We start from the raw sequence: 26,634 nt of genomic DNA on the forward strand, positions 1-26,634 counted from the left end.
GTGTAGGGCCTGATCAGAGCCTGGAGGTACTGAGGTGCCGTTCCCCTCACAGCTCTGTAGGCAAGCACCATGGTCTTATAGCGGATGCGAGCTTCAACTGGAAGCCAGTGGAGAGAGCGGAGGAGCGGGGTGACGTGAGAGAACTTGGGAAGGTTGAACACCAGACGGGCTGCGGCGTTCTGGATGAGTTGTAGGGGTTTAATGGCACAGGCAGGGAGCCCAGCCAACAGCGAGTTGCAGTAATCCAGACGGGAGATGACAAGTGCCTGGATTAGGACCTGCGCTGCTTCCTGTGTGAGGCAGGGTCGTACTCTGCGGATGTTGTAGAGCATGAACCTACAGGAACGGGCCACCGCCTTGATGTTAGTTGAGAACGTCAGAGTGTTGTCCAGGATCACGCCAAGGTTCTTAGCGCTCTGGGAGGAGGACACAATGGAGTTGTCAACCGTGATGGCGAGATCATGGAACGGGCAGTCCTTCCCCGGGAGGAAGAGCAGCTCCGTCTTGCCGAGGTTCAGCTTGAGGTGGTGATCCGTCATCCACACTGATATGTCTGCCAGACATGCAGAGATGTGATTCGCCACCTGGTCATCAGAAGGGGGAAAGGAGAAGATTAATTGTGTGTCGTCTGCATAGCAATGATAGGAGAGACCATGTGAGGTTATGACAGAGCCAAGTGACTTGGTGTATAGCGAGAATAGGAGAGGGCCTAGAACAGAGCCCTGGGGGACACCAGTGGTGAGAGCGCGTGGTGAGGAGACAGATTCTCGCCACGCCACCTGGTAGGAGCGACCTGTCAGGTAGGAGCGACCTGTCAGGTAGGACGCAATCCAAGCGTGGGCCGCGCCGGAGATGCCCAACTCGGAGAGGGTGGAGAGGAGGATCTGATGGTTCACAGTATCGAAGGCAGCCGATAGGTCTAGAAGGATGAGAGCAGAGGAGAGAGAGTTAGCTTTAGCGGTGCGGAGCGCCTCCGTGATACAGAGAAGAGCAGTCTCAGTTGAATGACTAGTCTTGAAACCTGACTGATTTGGATCAAGAAGGTCATTCTGAGAGAGATAGCGGGAGAGCTGGCCAAGGACGGCACGTTCAAGAGTTTTGGAGAGAAAAGAAAGAAGGTATACTGGTCTGTAGTTGTTGACATCGGAGGGATCGAGTGTAGGTTTTTTCAGAAGGGGTGCAACTCTCGCTCTCTTGAAGACGGAAGGGACGTAGCCAGCGGTCAGGGATGAGTTGATGAGCGAGGTGAGGTAAGGGAGAAGGTCTCCGGAAATGGTCTGGAGAAGAGAGGAGGGGATAGGGTCGAGCGGGCAGGTTGTTGGGAGGCCGGCCGTCACAAGACGCGAGATTTCATCTGGAGAGAGAGGGGAGAAAGAGGTCAGAGCACAGGGTAGGGCAGTGTGAGCAGAACCAGCGGTGTCGTTTGACTTAGCAAACGAGGATCGGATGTCGTCGACCTTCTTTTCAAAATGGTTGACGAAGTCATCTGCAGAGAGGGAGGAGGGGGGGGAGGGGGAGGAGGATTCAGGAGGGAGGAGAAGGTGGCAAAGAGCTTCTTAGGGTTAGAGGCAGATGCTTGGAATTTAGAGTGGTAGAAAGTGGCTTTAGCAGCAGAGACAGAGGAGGAAAATGTAGAGAGGAGGGAGCGAAAGGATGCCAGGTCCGCAGGGAGGCGAGTTTTCCTCCATTTCCGCTCGGCTGCCCGGAGCCCTGTTCTGTGAGCTCGCAATGAGTCGTCGAGCCACGGAGCGGGAGGGGAGGACCGAGCCGGCCTGGAAGATAGGGGACATAGAGAGTCAAAGGATGCAGAAAGGGAGGAGAGGAGGGTTGAGGAGGCAGAATCAGGAGATAGGTTGGAGAAGGTTTGAGCAGAGGGAAGAGATGATAGGATGGAAGAGGAGAGAGTAGCGGGGAGAGAGAGCGAAGGTTGGGACGGCGCGATACCATCCGAGTAGGGGCAGTGTGGGAAGTGTTGGATGAGAGCGAGAGGGAAAAGGATACAAGGTAGTGGTCGGAGACTTGGAGGGGAGTTGCAATGAGGTTAGTGGAAGAACAGCATCTAGTAAAGATGAGGTCGAGCGTATTGCCTGCCTTGTGAGTAGGGGGGGAAGGTGAGAGGGTGAGGTCAAAAGAGGAAAGGAGTGGAAAGAAGGAGGCAGAGAGGAATGAGTCAAAGGTAGACGTGGGGAGTTTAAAGTCGCCCAGAACTGTGAGAGGTGAGCCGTCCTCAGGAAAGGAGCTTATCAAGACATCAAGCTCATTGATGAACTCTCCGAGGGGACCTGGAGGGCGATAAATGATAAGGATGTTAAGCTTGAAAGGGCTGGTAACTGTGACAGCATGAAATTCAAAGGAGGCGATAGACAGATGGGTAAGGGGAGAAAGAGAGAATGACCACTTGGGAGAGATGAGGATCCCGGTGCCACCACCCCGCTGACCAGAAGATCTCGGGGTGTGCGAGAACACGTGGGCGGACGAAGAGAGAGCAGTAGGAGTAGCAGTGTTATCTGTGGTGATCCATGTTTCCGTCAGTGCCAAGAAGTCGAGGGACTGGAAGGAGGCATAGGCTGAGATGAACTCTGCCTTGTTGGCCGCAGATCGAACTTGCAACAAATCATTTGTATCTATCTTTCCACATCTACCTACACACGGTTAATGTTCTGAAACAAATACAATAATAATAATAATATATTTATATATCGGGCATGGCTCCTTAGTGGCGCAGAGGTCTAAGGCACTACAGTCCCTGTATCAAGCAATTAATTTCAACTATTAATCTTCATTTTAATTTGACTTGACTTGAATTTGGCTTAATATTTCTTCGGAGCCTAGACCTATTTAAAATAACTTAACTGGCTGAGGAAGGCTGTGAGGCTTAACAGCCTAATAGAAGTATGATTTTTTTTATTATGCCTACTTACAATTGCAACTGGTCAAAAATGTAGCATCCTACATAAAACAATAATTTAAAGAAAAAAGTCTGCATGTTTGAACTAAAACCATGTAACTAAAAAGAAAGCGCACATTTGTAATTCCCAAACTCTAAAAGTAATTTAAAAGGTAAATACAAATTATGTGTGACACTGTGGTTACAATAAAGACAATATACTTTTCATAGCCCGGCTACTGTTGTGAAAATCCCTCAACTTGCAATGTATTCGATGCTTAAGTACTCTAAAGTGTTACATTTCTAACTCAAAACAGCATTTATTCATCAACATCTTTACTTCTTCCTTTTTTTCTGTAGCAAATTTGAGCAAATTGCTCAAGGGCCACGGTTGATTCGTCTGTGAAGATGATGTTATTGAAGTTCTTTGTCAGACGAATCACTGGGTCGAAACTACAGAACAGTACAAAACAAGCGAACACACATGGTTAATGTTCTGATTATTTTTTTAAATAAACTTTAAAAAAAATAAACTTTATAAAAAAAAAAACAGTTGAAGTGTACCTATGATTTAAAAAATTACAGACCTCTACATGTTCTGAGACAAGCATGGGGACTGGTCTTATCAAAGAGATTTTTATTTTCACTTAATCTCCGTTTGGATATTGGTTAGACACGTGTTAGAAAATTAGAGTGCAGGAATGTTATGCTCTTAGTGCAACCTTTATTTAACTAGGCAAGTCAGTTAACCTCTTGAAACTAGGGGGCACTAAAAATAACGTTCCCAAAGTAAACCGCCTATTTCTCGGAACCAGATGATAGAATTTGCATATAATTGACAGCTTAGGATAGAAAACACTCTAAAGTTTCCAAAACTGTCCAAATATTGTCTGTGACTATAACAGAACTGATATTGCAGGCGAAACCCTGAGGAAAATCCAATCAGGAAGTGCCTCTTATTTTGAAACCGTTTTGTATTCCTATGCACCCCTATTGGCCATTGAAAGGGATATCAACCATATTCCTTTTTCTGCGTATTCCCTAAGGTGTCTACAGCATTTTTACATAGTTTCACACCTTTATGTTGAAGAATGAGCATAAACGACTACATTGCGTAAGTGGCCAGCTGAGGGCTCGCAGAGTGATTCTTGCGTAAAAGACAGAGGTAGTCATTTTTCCTCTCGCTCCTACTGAAAAGCCAATTGTCCCGGTTGATATATTATCGAATAGGTATTTGAAAAACACCTTGAGGATTGATTATAAAAAAACGTTTGCCATGTTTCTGTCGATATTATGGATATCATTTGGTGGATTTCTCAACATAACATGACAAACAAACAGAGGTATTTTGGGTATAAAAATAATCAAAAATGGAACAAAAGGAACATTTGCTATCTAACTGGGAATCTCGTCAGTGAAAACATCCGAAGATCATGAAAGGTAAACGGTTAATTTGATTGCTTTTCTAATTTTCGTGACCAAGCTTCCTGCTGCTAGCTGGACATAATGCTATGCTAGGCTATCGATAAACTTACACAACCGCATGTCTTGCTTTGGCTGTAAAGCATCATTTCAAAATCTGAGAAGACAGGGTGATTAACAAAAGGCTAAGCTGTGTTTCGCTATATTTCACTTGTGATTTCATGAATATGAATATTTTCTAGTAAGATTTTTTGTCCGTTGCGCTATGCTAATTAGTGTAGTTGATGACAATTCTCCTGGATCCGAGATGGGTAGTTCCAAGAGGTTAAGAACAAATTCTTATTACAAGGACATCCTACTCCTTCCTCGTGCCCTGCGGGGATTCTTTAGCTAAATAGCCCAGTATTGTACAGCCGACTGTCACGTTGTCCAGTGCCATATTTTCCATTCCAGCAAGTACCAGTCAAAAGTTTGGACATACCTACTCATTCCAGGATTGTTCTATATTTTTACTATTTTCTACATTGTAGAATAATAGTGAAGACATCAAAACTATGAAATAACAGATATGGAATCAGTTAAGAACAAATTCTTATTTACAAGTATAGCGTACTCCTTTGACAAGTTGACAAGTTGAAACACAGCCTGGACCTGCTGTTTCGATTCTCTCTCTCTCCCCCTTTTTCTCTGCCCTGATTAAAACTTCTGGTGTGTAACAGTCTCATCAAGTCAATCTGCGTGACTAGTGTTAGCCGGAGCCTTATGGTAATGCAGGCAGGATAATCTGGTCATGGCAGTAATGTCATTACATTCACTAATGTGTCCCTAGATCCCCAGGCCCACTACGAGGAAGGACAGACAGCCAGAGCCTTAAAAACAAACCTAAAGCCTAAAATGATTGGAGATAAACTAGTCCTTGTATCTTCAATTCAGCTACTGTATACTCAACAACCTAGAAATGAAAACCAAAAAGATTCCACATCAAACTAAATAAATTGTATCAAAATAGATCTATGACATCTGATCATCCTGAGGCAACACAACCATTTAAATTGGACAAAAAAAATGTGTCAAGCTGAGTGGGGGTCAGCCATTTTAATTCCCAAAGTCAAAAGTGGAATTGACCCCAACGACCCAGATTCAAGTCCCTGTTGTGTCATTCTAAAACTAGTCCGACAGTTGCCACCAAACAAAGAGAGAGAGAGAGAGCTAACACCGTCCTCTTCAAGTTCCAGGAGGATCCCCTCCACTAAAACCTGTTGAAATGTTTGTTCACCACAATTACAAGTAGCCCTCATCGGTCTGGCTGTCAGACCTGGGTTCAAATACTATTTGAAATCAATTCATATACTTTAGCTGTGCTTGACTGAGTTTGCCTGGTGCAATGGAACCAATTAAATAGTTGTAGAAGAACACTGCAAACTCCATCCATCTGGCACCAAAGGCAGGCTCATGCAAATGCTAAAAGTATTTGAAAGATTTCAAATAGTATTTGAACCCGGGTCTGCTGACACCTGGCAGGGCAGAGCCGCCGTAGGGCTCCAGTTACGAGGCAGAGAGGGCAGCAGGAGATTTACACTGTGCAGCTGGAGGCGTGAAACACACCCTGCAGTCATTGTGGACCTAGAGGCCCTGAGTGGATCTCATGGCCATGGCATTTGGCCTTGGCTTTTTCTAAAACAGTTACCCAACACGTGTGATACTGATTAACATTACGACGAGTGGCAAATACGAATGGGAAATACAGGCAATTGCTTTTTCATTACAATATACAGTATACTGTACGATACGTCATTTTAATGCTGATGAATATAAGGTTATAAGGTTTATATAAGGTTTGTAAATAGTATTAATAATAGGGGTCCCCCAAGGTTGACCAACCCTGGATCATGGCCTATTCAGATGGTTCATGGATAGTAGGATACAACAGTGCAACCTAAATGTAAACATTAAAAAAGATAGCACAGAGCTTAAAATTGCTTACCTCTTGCAGATAGCTTTTTGGTGTTGATTATTTTGGCGGCATATTCCTGTCCAGTACACAGCTTGACACATCTGCGCACCACTGAAAAGGCTCCCCTGTAAACAAAGAGAAAAGGAACAGAACATCCGGTCAGACATATTATGATTAGATTAAGCTAATCATGTAAACTTTAATTAACTATGAAGTCGGGGCACCACGTAAAGTTTTTATAGTCTCTATTTCCCGAATCGACTCTTCAGATATTTTTTATATCTTATCGAGTACAGTCTTCTATTAATTATTATTAATCTTGACCTCATTAGTCTCATTCCAAATGTAGACAAATTCTTGGTTATCTGTACGAATCTTAGTTTCCATAATGAATCAGCAATATACAAAATTGTCTTAATTATTTATTTACTAATTAACTAAATAATCACAGAAATGCATCACAAACAAACAGTAGATATTAGTTACTAACAATGATAGAAAAGCCCGTAGTGGGCTAAGCCGATATGACGGCTTGGTAGTCAAAGGAAATGGGTGGGGACTGAGAAAGAGCGGGGAAAACAAAATGGATTCACTACACAAAGTTTATAATTATATTTATTGAAATGCTAATCCTTTGTACATGAACGGCCGCTCATTCGAGAATAATTGCAATGTATATATATTTATGCCGTCTGTCGTTGTTGTCTTCTCTGTTGAAATTCTCGATTGTCCTGTAGGGTTCATCAGTCTCTGGTTAACTTTCCCAGAAGACACAATGTATTTCGTGACCGTAGATGGTCAGAATGCCTTCAGAGTACCATTCAGAAATGTTCTCATAGAATAGATGCTTCATCGGTTGTCTCTATTCTCGTTCTAGACGTACGTAATGTCTAGCTGCAGACTAGTAATTATACATCTAAGATTTTCTCTTATTCTGTAGTGATCTATAGACTCAGAGATTAACCATTTCCAGCTGTGTAGCCAAAGCTCCACTTGGTATGGTCTTGTCCTTTGGTAGATTTGTAGTGCCAACTATTTCAACATGTCGCATCAGCTGCATGTTTTCTACTCTGGTGCAAATTTCTTCAGGAGAGGGTTTTATCCTCGGTCAAAGAAGGTGTGGTTCTATGACGCTAATCTGATGTCTGGGCTCACGGGGGTGTGGCCACTGACTAGTTAATCTTTATATGAAAATCCATACTCTCATTTAGAAGGTGAATATCACATTACATCTTTTCACAAATAGTTTCATGTTTAATCACATACTTTTCACAATATTTAGATGTAAACCTGACAGCTGGGACATGTACACGTCATAAAACTGTGGACAGAGAGCGAGAGAGCGAGAGAGAATGAGAGAGAATGAGAGAGAGAATGAGAGAGAGAGAGGAGGGGGGGGGGGGCTATGATCCTCCCCCCAGGGCACATCATGACAGTGTATAACATTAACATTGCTATGAAGGAGCCATAGTTTCTCTGAATGTTATACAAGGGGTCTTTTCTAATATCATTTTCTGCCAGCACAGCAGTGTGTCTGCCTTCTGTCCTTGGCTGGCGTGCTAATGGTGGTAATAGAATATACTATAAGTCTGAATAATAGGTTCCCATGAGGTTCCCACCAAAGTCAGCAAACACTGTCAGATCAGTGTGTGAGTGTGACACGTGAGAAGGTAAAAACACAAAAGCATTTGTGTTGTTTTGTTTGTTGTTGTTTTTTAAACCAAGTATGACGCTTTTCATGTCAATATTACTGAAGTATGAAAATCCACGTTCAAAAATAATCAGAGCAGTTTAGTTACAAATACTTGCTTTATCAGTTTGAACTAAATCAACTGCACCAGTTCACAACATTCCTTTCTCCTTCAAATCAAATGTTATTCGTCACATGAGCCGAATACAACAGTGAAATGCTTACTTACGAGCCCCTAACCAACAACGAAGTTTTAAAAAATATGGATAAGAATAAGAAATAAAAGTAACAAGTATTTAAAGAGCAGCAGTAAAATAACAATAGCGAGACTATATACAGTGGTGTACAGGCACAGAGTCAATGCGCGGGGGCACCGGTTAGTTGAGGTAATATGTACATGTAGGTAGAGTTATTAAAGTGACTATGCATAGATGATAACAACAGAGAATAGCAGCCGTGTAAACGAGGGGGAGAGGGGGGCAATGCAAATAGTCTGGGTAGCCATTTGATTAGATGTTCAGGAGTCTTATGGCTTGAGGGTAGAAGCTGTTTAGAAGCCTCTTGGACCTAGACTTGGCGCTCAGGTACCACTTGCTGTGCGGTAGCAGAGAGGACAGTTTATGACTAGGGTGGCTGGCGTTTTTGACCATTTTTAGGGCCTTCCTCTGACACCGTATAGAGGTCCTGGATGGCAGGAAGCTTGGCCCCAGTGATGTACTGGGCCGTACGCACTACCCTCTGTCGTGCCATACCAGACAGTGATGCAACCAGTCAAGATGCTCTTGATGGTGCAGCTGTATAACTTTTTGAGGATCTGAGGACCCATGCCAAATCTTTTCAGTCTCCTGAGGGGGAATAGGTTTTGTTGTTCCCTCTTCATGACTGTCTTGGTCTGCATGGGCCATGTTAGTTTATTGGTGATGTGGACACCAAAGAACTTGAAGCTCTCAACCTGCTCCACTGCAGCCCTGTCGATGAGAATGGGGGGCGTGCTTGACGTTATCACTGATATTACACCGTTTGGAAAATATTACACCGTTGGAAAAGGGAAAGCCAGGGTTAAACTTCTGCTATTCAGAAATGAATATTTACACTTTCACAGACACACACATACACACATTCATGTTGTCACATATTTCAACAAACAATTCAACAACACATCCATAAGGAGGAGCGAGTGAAGCCCACACTCCTTGCATGTCTTCCCTGCCTTGAGCACAGCTGGTTTGTATGTGCAGGTGGGCTAGGCAGAGCTCCCAGCTACCAGAGTCAATATCTTAACACAGTGCTCTTTATTTTTTCCTGTATCTCTCTGAAGAGACGTTAAAGTGATTTATCTTGTCAGCCGACTGGGGCATGGAGGGGTGGAGGGGGAGGGGGGCCGTGTGGCCTTTCCCCTCCTCTTCTGGGCCACTCGCACCTCGCCCCGCATAGCTGGAATGACTGAAGGCTGCTGGGAAATCAGAAAGCTACACACTCAGTGCATGTAATGGGGCCTGGTAGAGACACATGGACGAGCACACACACACACACACACACCCTACATATAATGGAGAGAGACACACTGAGAGACACACTCACACACTGAAATACACACGTTTTACTCTTTTTAATTTTTCACACACACACACACACACACACACTTATTTGAGACTCACAGACACCACAACCAACAACAACTGCGCCTGGAAAGTTCACACTCGGCCAGGTCTCTTTTTGGGAGGCTGAAACACACCACAGAGAGAAACAGCATAGGCCTACGTAGCCTATTCCATAAGACATTTAGAAAGCTACAAGATAATGGATGTGAATGTTTTTTTTTCTTTCTATTTTTTAATAGTTTGACACCCTGTTTGTAAGCTTTGAAAAAAATATCAATCTCAACCGTTTATCTTTTCCAGTGATGAAGACATGGATGGCTCATGATATGGAGAGGTATGCAAAATGGGTGAACTGAATGTTTTGGCATTCAGGCCCAAAATGTCACTTTCTAAGCACTTCTAATATGTATGGCAGGTTTAGTTCAAATCAAAAGGGGATGCTGTCAAAAAGGGATTGAATTAAAAGCAACACTACAGTCAAAACTCAAGTAGAAATGATGCGCCAATATTAAAAATCTGTTATACTAAATTAAGTGCACTTCAATGTAGTCCACATGGAGAATTCAATAAATTCAGCATTTTGACATGTCCCTCTATCAACCCTGTGTCACTTTTAGGAAGAGTTCAGTCAAATGAATCCAAAGATGATTAAATTTCCCCATCATTGTAAGGGCCTAGTGATTTTGCTGTTTCGACAAAGTAATTTCAGAAGATTATTATTTGTATTAATGTGATTAGCGCAAACATTTTACCTCTTTAAAATAACATACCATTCCCACAAGATAAATTATTCACAGCAGGTTACATCATTTGGGTCTTCTGAACAGTATGGTGGAAAATTAAGTTCTCTTTTTTTGGTCTATTTAATTTTTTTTAATAATCTTTGACTGTGTTGGTCAAACACATCAACTAGGGCTGGGCGGTAAAATCAATCTCAATAATTATCGAGGTAATTACTTCCCTCAACAACGATATAAAAACATTTAGAATCATTTTCGATAATGTCGATATAGAATAATTAGGTGCAGCAGTCCATTTGACCTCTGACACAGCAGGAACGTGTGGAGAAGTGACAATATGCACGTGGAGAGGTATACGCTCACTAAAAATCACTTAGCACCTCGAGTGATGGAGTAGCCACGATTAATCACGAAAAATTAGTGATGTAGGCGAAAACAGTGGCAGTGATAGCCATGGAGAAGGAGCAGCTTCCAACGAAGAAATTATTGATAAAAAGGGTTAAACTGTTTCAGTCATTTGGAAGTGGTTTGGCTTTTTGAAGTCTGTCAAAAAGCAGAGCAATGTTCGGTGCAAATTGTGCCGTAGAGGGCTGGCTACGAAGTCTGGTAATACGACAATCCTATTTCAACATCTGAAGCAAAATCACTCTTTGGAACATGGAGGAAGTTTGAGTTTGTGCCATGGTATTGAAAGAAGTCCCTCAAGCACCAGCCAATCTAGGGATGTTTGCTTGAAGCAGTCAACGTTTATGCACTACAAGCAAACACCGAGAAGACAAAGACATCACAAATGCTATTATGCATTGCATTGCTAAGGACATGCTACCACTTAGCACAGTCGAAAAGGAAGGTTTCAAGAGGCTTTTGTGCTCCCTGGCCGCAAACATGGAACAATTTTCCTTCAAATATAAATGTAAGTGTAGCTCACATAATTTAAAAAAAATGAACCTTTATTTAACTAGGCAAGTCAGTTAAGAACAAATTCTTATTTACAATGACGGCCTATCGGGGAACAGTGGGTTAACTGCCTTGTTCAGGGGTAGAACAACATATTTTTACCTTGTCAGGTCAGGCTTTCGATCTAGCAACTTTCGGTTACTGGCCCAACGCTCTAACCACGGTTTGTTCAGGCATTCTTGAGTTTGAAGAAGACATACACCTTTTAAACATTATTTGATTAATATTGTGATAATTATCGAATGGAAATATATAGATAGTGATAATTTATTTGCCATATCGCCCAGCCCTAAAACATATAAATAATTCCTAATTTGATGAACACCATGTGGTCCCATGCTCTTCACCACGTGAGTAATTGCCGATCTTCACCTAAAACCTCAACCCTCTTATTGTCAACCCTGTTAGAGGCCTAATGGTAACTTTATCAGGTTGACATTATGTTAGTTTAAATTGTACAAGGGATACTTAAAGAAATATTAAGAAAAAAAATGTAAATCACAAACATGCGTTTATTAAATAATAGTTGGGAAGTTACATACACCTTTTTCACAATTCCTGACATTTAATCATAGTAATAATTCCCTGTCTTAGGTCAGTTAGGATCACCACTTCATTTTAAGAATGTGAAATGTCAGAATAATAGTAGAGAGAATTATTTATTTCAGCTTTTATTTCTTTCATCACATTCCCAGTGTGTCAGATGTTTACATACACTTAATTAGTATTTTGTAGCATTGACTTTAAATTGTTTAACTTGGGTCAAACGTAGCCTTTCACAAGCTTCCCACAATAAGTTGGATGAATTTTGGCCCATTCCTCCTGACAGAGCTGGTGTAACGGAATCAGGTTTGTAGGTCTCCTTGCTCGCACATGCGTTTTCAGTTTTGCCCACAAATTTTCCCTGAGATTGAGGTCAGGGCTTTGTGATAGCCACTCCAATACCTTGACTTTGTTGTCAATTTTGGAAGGATGCATGGGGTCATTGTCCATTTGGAAGACGCATTTTTGTGACCAAGCTTTAACTTCTTGACTGATGTCTTGAGATGTTGCTTCAATATATCCACATACTTTTCCATCCTCATGATGTAATTATTTTGTAAAGTGCACCAGTCCCTCCTGCAGCAAAGCACCCCCACAACATGATACTGCCACCCCCGTGCTTCACGGCTGGGATGGTGATCTTCGGCTTGCAAGCCTCCCCCCTTTTTCCTCCAAACAAAATGATGGTCATTATGGCCAAACAATTATATTTTTGTTTCATCAGACATTTCTCCAAAAAGTACAATCTTTGTCCCAATGTGCAGATGCAAACCGTAATCTGACTTTTTTTATGGCGGTTTTGGAGCAGTGGCTTCTTCCTTGTTGAGCGGCCTTTCAGGTTGTGTCAATATAGGACTCGTTTTACTGTGGATAGAGATACTTTTGTACCTGTTTCCTCCAGCATCTTCACAAGTACATTCATCTCTAGGAGACAGAATGCGTCTCCTTCCTGAGTGGTATGATGGCTGCGTGGTCCCATGGTGTTTATACTTGCGTACTATTGTTTGTACAGATGAACGTGGTACCTTCAGGCATTTGGAAATTGCTCCCAAGGATGAATCAGACTTGTGGAGGTCTACAATTTTTTTCTCCGAGGTCTTGGCTGATTTCTTTTGATTTTCCCATGATAAAAAGCAGAGGCACTGAGTTTGAAGGAAGGCCTTAAAATACATCCACAGATACACCTCCAATTAACTCAAATTATGTCAATTAGCCTATCAGAAGCTTCTAAAGCCATGACATAATTTTCTGGAATTTTCCATGCTGTTTAAAGGCACAGTCAACTTAGTGTATGTAAACGTTTGACCCCCTGGAATTGTGATATAGTGAATTATAAGTGAAATAATCTGTCAGTAAACAATTGTTGAAAAACGTACTTATGTCATGCACAAAGTAGATGTCCTAACCGACCTGCCAAAACTATAGTTTGTTAACAAGAAATGTATGGAGTGGTTGAAAAACGAGTTTTAATGACTCCAACCTAAGTGTATGTAAATTTCCGACATCAACTGTAAGTGTCTGTAAGAGGGTTGACATATATTTGGTACTGTATAAGTGCAGATCAAATCAAATATTCTTAGTTAACAGGATTTAATGCCCGAGATATGTTTTCTTCTTCTAAGTCTGTAGGCTAAACATATCCACCATGCAACTGAAATGTTGAAGGAAGGGATATTTTGAAGTGAATTTCTTAAACAGTTTGCATGTCCAAAAAGCACCAATTTTGTGGAACGACCCAGCTACAGCAGGCCTACGTAACAACCCACAGCAGCACTACAGTTAGAGCTACGGAAGGCAAGTCTGGTGGTTTACGATTTAGCTTCAACAGTATAATTGCACATCCCAAAATAATCCACGGGTGCTGGACCTGAGTGAGAAAGGAAAGGAAGCAGCTCCTGTGCTTTATGACAAGGTTTCAGTGGGCTTATACTGTCGCTCAATGCTTTATATGCTCTGCATTGGAGACATACAGTATAGACAGCTTTAGAACACCATCCATGCTTTAGATGTTGGATTTAGTGTGGCAATAACCCTTAGAGCAGGGGTGTCAAACATACGGCCCGCGGGCCGGAACCCGCCCCCAAGGAGGTTCGATCAGGCCCGCAGGATAATTTGAAAGTGGAAAAAATGCATAAAAGACATGTAATTAATATTTTTAATTCGCTGCAATTCATGGATTATCCGCTAAGGGGCGCACTCTTTCCATCAGAGTAGAAGACAAGCCGCATCACTGAGACAGACTGAAAACAGCAGACGGTATCAATGCGCCATCTGCTGCTTGTTACGACGTTGTTAATACCTTGGTCTCTACCTCTCCGCTACACCCTCATTAGCCAAAATGTCGTTATCCAAACGGAGAAAAGTAGATAAGGAGTGTAGAATTTTCAAAGAAAAATGGACCACGTCCTATTTATTTACAGAGATGCACGGAAAACCTTTGTGCTTGGTGTGTTTGCAACAAGTTTCGGTATTGAAGGAATATAATATTCGACGCCACTACGAGACTCATCACAGCGAAAAATATGACGGCTTGCAAGGACAACTGAGAAGAGATAAGATTAACGAATTGCTGGCGGGTCTGAGGAAACAGCAGTCAACTTTCATCCAGAGCCGAGAAGTCAGTGAAGCAGCGGTAAAAGCCAGCTACCTAATTGCTAGCGAAATAGCATTAGCATCGAAGCCGTATTCCGACGGTGACTTTGTTAAACGATGCATGATGAAGGCGGCTGAACTTGTATGTCCCGAGAAGCGACAAGCTTTTGCCAATATTAGCCTGACGAGGAATACTATAGCAGGAGAGGATTTCGGAACTATCGGCAGATTTAGACAGTCAATTGAAACAGAGAGTCAAGTCATTTATTGCATTTTCCGTGGCAATTGACGAGAGCACTGACATCACAGACGTGGCCCAACTGGCCATATTTATTCGAGGAGTTGATGAGACATTGACTGTTACTGAAGAGTTTCTTGAGTTGGTGCCAATGATGGACACCACAACAGCCGAGGACATTTTCGGCTCTGTCGTTGCTGCATTGGACAGAGTTGGAGTGGACTGGTCCCGCGCTGTCAGCCTGGCTACAGACGGCGCGCCATCCATGGTCGGAAAGAAAGCAGGTGTCGCGACAAAGTTCAAAGACAAAGTACAAGCAATTTTGTGCATGTTTGGGACAACCTACCTTTGTGAACAAATTTTCTCAGTGATGAATATCAATAAAACAAAAATGCGTTCAAGGCTCACAAACAAGCACTTAAATGACATTCTGAAAGTGACAGCTAGTCAGGACATGACACCTGGTGTTGATGCACTTGTACAGGCCAAAAGATGCCAAGTTTCAGGTACAAATACAAGTCCAGACTAGACTAACACCTTTAAAATGCTGCCTTAGATACTGTTTGCATTGAAAGAATACAGCTCTGTGAAGATGAATCCTTACTGTGGTGATTTAAAAAATGTGCACTTTAATGTTAGTCAGCAGCTTCAAAACAAAAGTTGTGTGATGGAATTCTACTGTTCATACAACTCCATAAATTTTCAGTATGTATTGTATGTGTATGTATGTTTCATGTATGAAGTTTACAGATTTACAGGACAGGCGAACACTTTCTTCATTACACATTTAAAATCACTCTCCTTAGTTTGTAAGGTGTACGCAGGGATTACATTTAGATTTTATATGCGTATGTGTAAGTGGTTTAAAATTCCTTTCTTTAAAAGTCTCATTTAATCTTAAAGTGCATTACTATATTTTTCAGTACCAATTAAAGTTTTGTGCCTTTGTACAATCAGTGGGATCAGTTGCAATGCATATTTGTGAATGATAAAAGTAAATTGCACATTTGTCTAAGGAAATATGAGGTGTTTCATGAAATGTTTTGTAAAAGGATAGTTCATTAAATTTCAATATTTTCCTAATGTTCTTGTGCTTCTTTACACCAAAACAAAGGAAAGACATGATATTTTGGTTATTTATAGCAGAGTATGGTATAATTTTAATGGTCCGGCCCACTTGACATCTCCCTAGGCCGTATGTGGCCCACGATGCGAAATGAGTTTGACACCCCTGCCTTAGAGTCTATTGACACATTTGTCAATATAAATAACATAATCAAAAAATAAAATCAATCCGTCAGTTTATTGTTTTGGCTGCTTCTCAACCCACCACATCTGCCTATGGCGGCCTTCCACATCTGCCTATGGCGGCCTTCCACATCTGCCTATGGCGGCCTTCCACATCTGCCTATGGCGGCCTTCCACATCTGCCTATGGCGGCCTTCCACATCTGTGGTGGAAGATGGTTGAGCTACAACGGTGTTTGTTTCACGGAAATGGCTATAGCAACCACTCTATGGAAAGGGGAGACTCTCACAAACACGATGGTGGTCTCCGTTTTGCTCTACGACCCCCCAAAAGTGTCACGGGTCTCGTCTGAAAGTAACTGCTACCCGGTTTATAAAATTAATGGAAATAGGGAGGTAGTTTTGTGCATACCCCCAAAAAAAGGGGTTAAATATGTGTATCAAAAATATACATTTCCTGAGCTTTCCTGTAGTTCCTAGATATAGGACAGACACTTCAAAACCTTATTTAAAAATAATAAATATATGCCATTTATGAATGTGATATTCAATGTGTTTCTATGGGAATTGGTAGTAAAGGCCAAATTCAATATCTTTAAAAAATTATTATTTTATATATATTTTTATACCTAAAGGGATCCTAAATATACATTGTCATATTTATATGGTAAAAACGATTGCCATTTAAAGTGCCGGTTCGTCAACATTTCATCCATTGATCCTAAAAGACTATGACCAAAAATATAGCTTAGTTTTCTTTATTTACTTACCCCATAGCCAGAATTAGCGTCGCTGCTAGTGAAACAATAGGAATGGTAGAGCCTATGGTAGGATGCTTAAAACACCATGCCCAAATCCTCGGTCCCTTCAAACCAAATGGTATAGCAACACAAATAACATAACAAGTTTCACATATAGAATGTGGATATTATAGGAATTCTGGTATTTATAGAACGTTTCCTGTAAAATAACTATTTTCAGAGAATACACACCAATACTGCACTATGTGTATATATAGAGGGTAGCTGGTTTCTGAATTACAGTGAAGTATTCATACCACTGACAGACTTTTATGAGCAGTTTTGACTGCAACTAAGCTTAGAATGTTTGATGGATTAAAAACAAGTTGATTGATAAAGTCATGAAAAATAGGAAGAATTTAATAAACCGCCGTTGGTGCTATGATGACAAATATACCTCTGTGGTCAAAATGACCCCAGTCGGTTGTATGAAGGTGAACACAAGCAGGTGATCTGTCTATCTGGTCAAAATCATTCCAATAGGTACCCCTTCGCCCTCTGGTAGTATGGATAACTTAATATTATGACTCAAATAAATACTTTAGCATTTCTCTAGAAAGACTACCTTTTAGAGCATACACATCAATACAGCTCTGGGTGTAGATTCAGAACATATGTGTGTTCTGTATTGCAGTTCTATCAATCCTTTACAACATTGGCAGACGTTGTACACCATTGGCAGGTTTTTATATGCACTTAAAATAAGGTTAGTTTGTGTTTTGAATACAGCCATATGATACGTGATATAGAAAAGTACAATCTTAGGTGAGTACATGGAGAGTTATATCGCTGCAGATTATCTGTTTATCTGGTCGAAATCACTGTTACAGGTCCCCCTTCACCCTATGGTGGTACACACAAAATGTTTTCGAAAAGGGTTCTTCAGCTGTCCCCATAAGAGAACCGTTTTTGGTTCCATGTAGAACCCTCTCTGCAAAGGGTGAATGTTTAGAACCTGTAATCAAAAATAGTTACTCAAAGGGGTTGTCCTATGGGGACAGCCAAATAACCCTTTTAGGATCTAGATAGCACCTTCTTTTCTAAGAGTGTTTGGACAACCTGGTATTATGACTCGAGAAAAACATACACTGAGTATACAAAACATTAACAACAGATTTTTCCATGACAGACTGACCAGGTGAAAGCTATGATCCCTTATTGATGTCACTTGTTAAATCCACTTCAATCAGTGTAGATGAAGGGGAGGAGATTTTTAAGGATTTTAAAGCCTTGAGACAATTGACACATGGATTGTGTTTGTGTGCCATTCAGAGGGTGAATGAGCAAGACAAAATATATGAAAGCCTTTGAATGGGGAATGGTAGTAGGTGCCAGGCGCACCAGTTTAAGTGTGTCAAGAACCGCAATGCTGCTGGGGTTTTCACGCTCAACAGTTTCCCGTATGTATCAAGAATGTCCACCACCCAAAGGACATCCATCCAGCCAACTTGACACAACTGTGTGAAGCACTAGAGTCAACCAGGGCCAGCATCCCTGTGGATTGATTTCAACACCTTGTAGAGTCCATACCTAGAGAATCTACGCTGTTCTGAGGGTAAAAAAAAAAGGGGGGTTCAACTTAATATTAAGAAGGTATAGATTCAAATAAAAGGTCCTATCTATCAAATTGCAATAGGTGGAATTGGGTGTTTTTGGCTGGGGTCCATATTGATACCAAAACTACCAAAACTAGGGCTGGGTGGTATATCGTATTTTATTATATACCGGTATAGATGAACGGACCGGTTTGAGTTTTTACTTTACTTTCTATGATGATATTTCAATGTTTGGTTTGTTAAATGTGATACACAACTCCAGCACACATAATGTCTGTTTGTATGGTTTTACTCTGTTTGCTACGTCTCTCTCCTGCTGCTGCATTCCGCTAACCTTCGCCCAGCCTTGCACCCTGTCACTCAAGAAGAGAGCCGTTGCTGGACCACGGAGTCACGAGCAATTTATAGATTACCATTAGCTGCTAACACAAATCATTTTAGCAATAAACAGGCAAACAGTCGTTTGCAGACAGTAACGTACACACACTTATAGTGTAATTATAGAACGCTTGTGGAAATCAGCATGTCACCAACATTGCTGCATCCCTCTGACCATGCAGAGGGAACGTCAAGAAAGTAAGAAAGTGCTTGTGACTCCGCAGTCCAGCAACTGCTCTCTTCTTGAGTGACAGATTTGTTGCCCATATCATGCAGCATGGTACAGTGTGGAAATGATAGTAAAAGTGCAGGAAATGCAGAAATGTATGAAAATGATGAAAATGATTTTTGGTTTGGGGTTGGATTGAACAGTATAAATGGAAAAAGACCCATTGAAATTAATGTATGTGTTGCCACATTTAGGGTCAGGGGATATTCCGAAAGCATATTTAGAACGTTTAGTATTCAAAAACATAAAATACCATCAAAATTATAGATATTTTGTCCATATCTGACTAAATGATTTGATTGATTGACAAAGTCAATTTAATAAACCACTGTTGGGCTATGATGACAAATATACCTCTGTGGTCAAAATGACCCCAGTCGGTTGTATGAAGGTTAACAAAAGTCCCCCGGGAAGAGCATACCTTGGGTGCTAAAGGTAGTTTGTGTCTATGAATGGCCTACTGACATAATATGCATCAAACTCAGAGGTTCAGGTTGTAAAAAAACACATGAAAGTTAATTTGAGATTAATTTTCAATCGACCTATCTCAACCGGTGGCCTCTTTTTGGTGAATGTTAATTAAGAACCGAATCTCATCGGTGAAAGAAACGTTCGCTCCCTGATCTGAATACTGCTAGGACTGCTTCTTGAGCTGCAAACAACAATTATCTGCAAATAAATTACAAAATCGTTGTCTGAATTTGGTGAAACGTCCATGCAGAAACATTAGTAGTGGGGCGAGCATGTCATTCTGGTCCATGCTATTTATTTAAGTGCTTAAAAACATTAATTTCGAATTACAGCTTTAAAACTGCAACATTTTCTCTAAACCGAATGGCAAAATGTGTAAAATAGCATGAGATTAGCAATGAAACTGCACATTTTTCTCTGCGGGAGCTTGCTCGAAAGTTGCAGCGCAGCAAGACACCAAACAGCCGCCCCATTTATATACAGCTCAAAATGTCAGTCTCCCGGACCGCTACCGGTGGTTGTTGCCTTCTGATAGGGTGATAGGGGGGAGCAAGGGAGAGAGAGCTCGCAAACCAAAGCAATATTACCCAATGCCTATGGAGAGCTTTGTTTAGACGCATTGACCAACTATTGCCATAATATTTTTAAGAGCGCAGGGAACAAGAATCTCGTGTGTGTGTGTGTGTGTGAAGAGACAGCGTATTTTGAGCGAGCTGTCACCCTTGTCTTGCGCCGCTGTCACTCCGAAAAAGACCACCGCAACAACACAAAACCGCATCCACACCCACGCAAACGACAAGTCAGCGACTGCAAATTACCAAAACAAACAGGCTTACTTTCCCAGCTCTTCATATAGCTGAAATTCGTCCGTGAATCGTGTACAGGTTGTCACAGCCATGTCTCCGTATCTCGTGCTTCTCTCACGGCTGCTCCTTTGCTTGATTTGATCCTCCTGCGCGGTATGTAGCCAAATTCTTCTCAAAATACGAGTGCTCTTTCTGCGCTGCAGGCGACTCAAAGATAATATATCGGCTGCCGTATAAGGGTATGGTTGTGTGCGTCTAAGGTGGTTGTTTACTCTCGTCTCCCCCACTATTTTTCTACTGTAGTGTACTGTTTCGTTCCTCACCAGTTCACTCGACTGTGCAAAGCGAAGCGCTCCAAAGCCCTATAGCTCGATCTGCTCAGCGCTGCTCTCGATTGGGCGCTGCGCTTAACTGCGTGCCTGGGTAACGTAATCGCGGCGCCAGTGCTTCCAAATAGGGACAAATGTAAGACCTAGGTTATTTGTGTTTTGCGTAAGGCGCATAATGTAGATTTCACTTCAGATATAAAACGTAATGACAATGTAGTACAAACAATAGCCTAATACATATACTCTGTTAACCCTCCTGCTGTGTTCCTGTCGAATTATAAATTCTCTCTGAAAAATGTAGTTCGTTTAATATGATTGTCATAAAGTTCCATGACTTTGTCCACACGGGGCATCTGAACACACAATATAAAATTTGATGATTTTCATTACATTTTGTGTATTTTATTTAACCTTTGTACACCTGTGGTGTTCCCGGTCAAAAATGACCGATCATTAGAAATGAATGGGTGAGATTACTGTATAAAATTTGAGTTCAGGCACATGCCCATTCATCAGATGGACACACTTCCTCTCCCAGACCCCCTCATGCATGTGTGTTTGAACACACACACACACACACACACACACACACACACACACACACACACACACACACACACACACACACACACACACACACACACACACACACACACCTTCTTGGCTTCCATGGCAACCCTCACAGGAACCTTTCCCCAATATAATCTTTCCCCCACGGGAACCACACCTGTTGGTATTCTCACAAACAATAGCAACATTGTTTCAATAATACATAGAACCTTTCTCGCAGCTCTGGTATATAATAAAGCTTTTTTGAGGCCTTGCTCACAATTCATTCTGTGGCAGCACAATAACCAAACAATATATACTGTATGGCTCTTGAGCATATCTTTAATCATGACACTTGTGAGGAGAGAGTCCCTGTTAAACTTTGACACAAAGTAGTGTGTGATAAATAGCACAATATATTTCATCTGAATATTTGTTACGAGTGCCTGGACACAGCCCTTAGAATTGGTATATTGGCCATATACCACAAACCCCCAAGGTGCCTTATTGCTATTATAAACTAGTTACCAACGTAATTACAGCAATAAAACTAAATGTTTTGTCATACCCGTGGTATACCATGGCCTTCAGCCATTCATAATTCAGGGCTCAAAGCACCCAGTTTATAATTAAGCAATAATGCATGAGGGGGGTGTGGTATATGGCCAATATACCACAAACCCCCAAGGTGCCTTCTTGTTATTATAAACTGGTTATCAATGTAATTAGAGCAGTAAAAATAAATGTTTTGTCATACCTGTGGTATACGGTCTGATATACCACGGCTGTCAGCCAATCAGCATTCAGGGCTCTAACCACTCAGTTTATAACGCAGTAATGCTGCTATGAAGTCATTTTAAAACAAATAATATCACATAAAACATTTTGTAGATATGTCGTTACAGTCAATGGACAACCAGAGAAACAAAGCACATACATAAAATCCCTCAATCTTGGGAAAGCAAACCTTGGGTTCATAAAAATGATAAGGAATGCTTCCTGGAATCATATAAGAGTGGTCCTACATGATTGTGGTGTGCAACAGTTACAGTAAATCATGTTGCTGTCAAATAACTTCCTTTACACATGTTACAGGATGTGGTCCAAGGGCTGTGTGTCTGACTTGATAGAATACTGGAACAGTTTCATTCTGTTGTCACATTTCTAACCAAAGTGAGCTTAACCAGAGAGTTTAGAAAACCTCCTACTCTACTATATTTGACAACTTGCATGATCCACATGGTCCAATCCAGGGGAAAAACCCAATTGGGTAATTTTTGGGGAAAACTAACCAAATCCTTATAAAGTTGTTTTTCCTGTGGTTAGCCAGCCTCCAGTCACCATATGAGTCTCAAGCTAACATGAAAGAAAAGAAACTGTTAGAAATAAATGGTAAATATGGTTATGATATTTGTGCGTCTAACTTTCTCACTCATCATTATTCACGATTCATTCAAAATGATCCGTAATCATGGTAGCATCCACATTAATGTAGACGTGTTAAACATATTCTTTCTTATTTACAGTAAATGTGATTATTTGCCATTCATTTTTATTGGGCCCAACATAATCTGAAACACAACCAAAACAAACAGCAAATGCATCCAACAAATGTGTAGAGTCACAAGCTTGATGTAGTCATTGCATACTATGAATATGGGACCAAATACTTCACTTTAATACACATAAGTGAAATTCCCAATACTTTTGCTCCCCTAAAATGGGGGAACTATGTACAAAAAGTGCTGGAATTTCTAAACGGTTCACTCAATATGGACGGAAATACCCTCAAATTAAAGCTGACAGTCTGCACTTTAACCTCCTTGTATCACCCAACATGCTGGAGTACAGAGCCAAAACAAAAACATGTGCCACTGTCCCAATGCTTTTGGAGCTCACTGTATATAGTTTGATGTTGAACCTGGGCAGATGCCAGAACCTGGGCATTAAACCTGTTCCTCTCTGGGTAGTCAGGGAGCTGCATGTTTTGGGCTAAGGTGTTTCACACTGGTCAGATCATCAGACAGTGAGAGGCAGGGGCTTGCAGTTTTATATACTCACAGGAGTATATTTGATGATCCCTTGCATCTTGTCCCCGACTCTGAACTGCAGGTTTCCCAAGTGTTTGGCCATGTCTATCAGTGCTCCTGAGACCAGCTGAGGATCTGGCAGTGTGAACTGGGCCCTGGAGCTTGTCTGGATGTGTTTGTAGCTCTTGAGGAATGGCACCTACTGTTCCAGGAGTTCCTGTTTCACCGCAGAAATGATTGGTGATCTGGTCCTGAATGTTCTGCATCTCTGGCGATCATCTTTCCCTTCATCCCTCAGTGCAGCCTGTCCCTCTGTTGGGTGTCTCAATAGAAAACCCACCTAACTTTATATTACTTAAACAAAAGGACTATTGTCAAAAGTCGATTATTACAGTTGATCAGAAAGCGCTTCTCCGTTAAAGAATGACTGCCCCTGAAAACCAACTAATCGCTTCGAAAACAGCCTGTGAGTCAGAAACATTTATTCTAGTGTCAAAATTGACTAAAGTGTAAATAGGATAATTTTACTCAGTCAGTCTCGTCTAAAACTGAGTTTGGAACCTAAGTGCGTCCCACGTAATTTAAGGTAAGATTTGGATTCTAATTATGGCAACAATTCATGCCCCCTTTTGCCAAGATCCACCTGTAAATCATCCAAACATCAGCCATGGTGGTGAGTATACCAGTAGCTAGATCAAATTGTAATAACATTTTTAAATTAACTAGGCAAGTCAGTTGAAAACAAATTATTATTTACAATGATGGCCTCCGGGGAATAGTGGGTTAACTTCCTTGTTGAGGGGAAGAAAGACATATTTTCAAATCAAATCAAATCAAATTTGATTTGTCACATACACATGGTTAGCAGATGTTAATGCGAGTGTAGCGAAATGCTTGTGCTTCTAGTTCCGACAATGCAGTGATAACCAACAAGTAATCTAACTAACAATTCCAAAACTACTGTCTTATACACAGTTTACCTTGTCAGCTCGGGGATTTGATCCAGCAACCTTTCAGTTACTGGCCCAACGGTCTACCCGCCTCCCGAAACATTTCCTTCAAGCCTGATCAAGGGCCACTTCATTGCTTGACGACTTTTGACGTGAAAAATTAGTGCTACGAAAATGAGAAAAGTGGACTCTGAATGTTGTGTGCTTAAAGAATGGACAGCAAAAGACTTTACTAATATTGGATATAAGGCGGTATATCTGGTATGGCCAGAAAGTGTTGCCGCTTTTAAGGAATATAATCTTGATCAACGGTTTCAATCTTTTTTCTATAGCACTGGATACAGCTATTAGCCAACAACTTAGGTCTGACTACAACAGTGCACTAACTAGCAGCAACAAACCCAACCCATAACAAAACATGTCACCGTTGGATAGGGTTGCATAGGGTAACGGTGTCTCCGGCCTGAATCTAATCCAATCTGGAGTCACTCTACATCTGTAAAGCATAGAATTGGCTTCCAAACGAGATTGTTATTTCTAAAGCTGTGTTTATAATTGAGGGATGATGACAATCGTTGACCCTGTTTTTCTGTTAGACCAATTGCACAGTTGGGTGCCAGACTGATCGTTTGGTCATGAACGGATGCCGGGACTAACCAGAAGGAACAAAGATGGGTATCATACCATGTCCATCAATGTCATTGCAATGGTTTATCGACCTCCAAAAATAATTGAATTCACTGCTAAACACAGTTTATCACAGCTTATCAGGCAAGACCTCAGAATAAAATGATAATGCGACACAAGTATCCCTGTGCCACCTCCATTTTTGCCAGTGTCCCTCAACTCCTAAGAGAAATACACTCCATCATGAGGCCTCTGATAGTGACCTGAGGTACTGCCCTGTGACACAGAAGGCTTAATCAACAATGACAGGTAGTGTGTTATGTGAAAAGATGTATTCAAAAAATACCCAGTTTTATAAACTAGTAGGCTAATCCCCCAGCCAAGCAGATACAACTAGACATTTTGGTTGTGAAGTGCATTAGCAAAAAGCTTCAGCCTTTCTTTAGAACAAAATGCAATTTACCACTTGGCTGTCTATCATAATACTCTGTCACAGGCTCTCCTAGTAAACACCACCTAATAAGATTGCCTGCTGCAGTTTTTCAAGAGATATCCAATTTGCAGCAGAACATGCAGCAAAGAGAAGACCAGCAATGGAGCTCTCATAAGCATCATGTCAACATGCCCTTGGTGTGAGCATTCCTATGAATGGAACAGTGTTGCCAAGCATCCGACCAGCAACCTTCACCTGTCAGCGGCAACAGCTTTCACAGGCTCATCATTTGTATAAATACAGAATGTAACCCACTTTGACAAATTAGATAACACTAATTGTGAAGTATACTTATTGTAAGCTGATATTTTAGAGGATAGCTCAGCTTTAATATTGCAGATATATTGTGGCATCTTGCTATTTTGCGATCATCTTTTATGATGTGAGTCAGTTCTAGATTACATGATACAACATGTGGGCATTATCTTTTAATCTCCCTTATAATTTTGTGTTAACGTGTGTATGTTGAAAGTCTTTGGTTTTGTCAGCCAATGTGGACCATGGTCTTAAATGTTGACACATCAACTGTAATTGTCTGCATAATTCCCAGTCCCCAATACATATTTTAAATATACAGTATCAGTCAAAAGTCTGGACACACCTAATCATTCAAGGGTTCCTTTATTTTTACTATTTTCTACATTTTAGAATAATAGTGAAGACATCACTATGAAATCATGTAGTAATCAAATCAACACATATTACGTATTTTTCAAAGTAGCCACCCTTTGCCTTGACTGCTTTGCACACTCTTGGCATTCTCTCAACCAGTAAACACGTGGAATGCATTTCAATTAACAGGTGTGCCTTGTTAAAGGTTCATTTGTGGAATTTCTTTCCTTCTTAATGGGTTCGAGCCAATCCGTTGTGTTGTGACAAGGTAGGGTTGGTATACAGAAGATGGCCCTATTCCATATTATGGCAAGACCAGCTCAAATAAGCAAAGAGAAATGACAATCCATCATTACTTTAAGACATGAAAGTCAGTCAACATTTCAGGAACTTTGAAAGTTTCTTAAATTGCAGCCGCAAAAACCATCAAGAGCTTTGATGAAACTCACGAGGACCGCCACAGGAAAAGAAGACCCAGAGTTACCTCTGCTACAGAAGATATGTTCATTACATTTACATTTACATTTAAGTCATTTAGCAGACGCTCTTATCCAGAGCGACTTACAAATTGGTGCATTCACCTTATGACATCCAGTGGAACAGCCACTTTACAATAGTGCATCTAAATCTTTTAAGGGGGGGGGGTGGGAAGGATTACTTTATCCTATCCTAGGTATTCCTTAAAGAGGTGGGGTTTCAGGTGTCTCCGGAAGGTGGTGATTGACTCCGCTGTCCTGGCGTCGTGAGGGAGTGTGTTCCACCATTGGGGAGCCAGAGCAGCGAACAGTTTTGACTGGGCTGAGCGGGAACTGTACTTCCTCAGTGGTAGGGAGGCGAGCAGGCCAGAGGTGGATGAACGCAGTGCCCTTGTTTGGGTGTAGGGCCTGATCAGAGCCTGGAGGTACTGAGGTGCCGTTCCCCTCACAGCTCCGT

The 26,634-nt window shown here is 41.4% G+C and overlaps 1 protein-coding gene across 48 annotated transcripts in view; it reads right to left on the reverse strand.

The window, feature by feature from the left end:
- The window catches only part of camk2b1 (calcium/calmodulin-dependent protein kinase (CaM kinase) II beta 1), a 91,845-nt gene extending 71,326 nt beyond the window's left edge, over positions 1-20,519 (reverse strand). For 13 of the 48 annotated variants that reach the window (XM_052461880.1, XM_052461876.1, XM_052461878.1 and 10 more), the window contains exons 1-2: positions 20,142-20,517; positions 6,294-6,388 (exon numbers count right to left, since the gene is read on the reverse strand). In XM_052461880.1, the coding sequence (XP_052317840.1) occupies positions 6,294-6,388; positions 20,142-20,203 (157 nt within the window). In that variant the 5' untranslated portion in view covers positions 20,204-20,517. Of the gene's footprint in view, positions 1-6,293; positions 6,389-20,141 lie in introns of all 48 variants that reach the window. The other 35 variants (XM_052461882.1, XM_052461873.1, XM_052461865.1 and 32 more) reach the window with 11 other exon arrangements.
- Positions 20,520-26,634: the final 6,115 nt, after the last annotated feature.

Source organism: Oncorhynchus keta, chromosome 14 (genome assembly GCF_023373465.1).
Source record: "Oncorhynchus keta strain PuntledgeMale-10-30-2019 chromosome 14, Oket_V2, whole genome shotgun sequence".
NCBI lineage: Eukaryota > Metazoa > Chordata > Actinopteri > Salmoniformes > Salmonidae > Oncorhynchus > Oncorhynchus keta.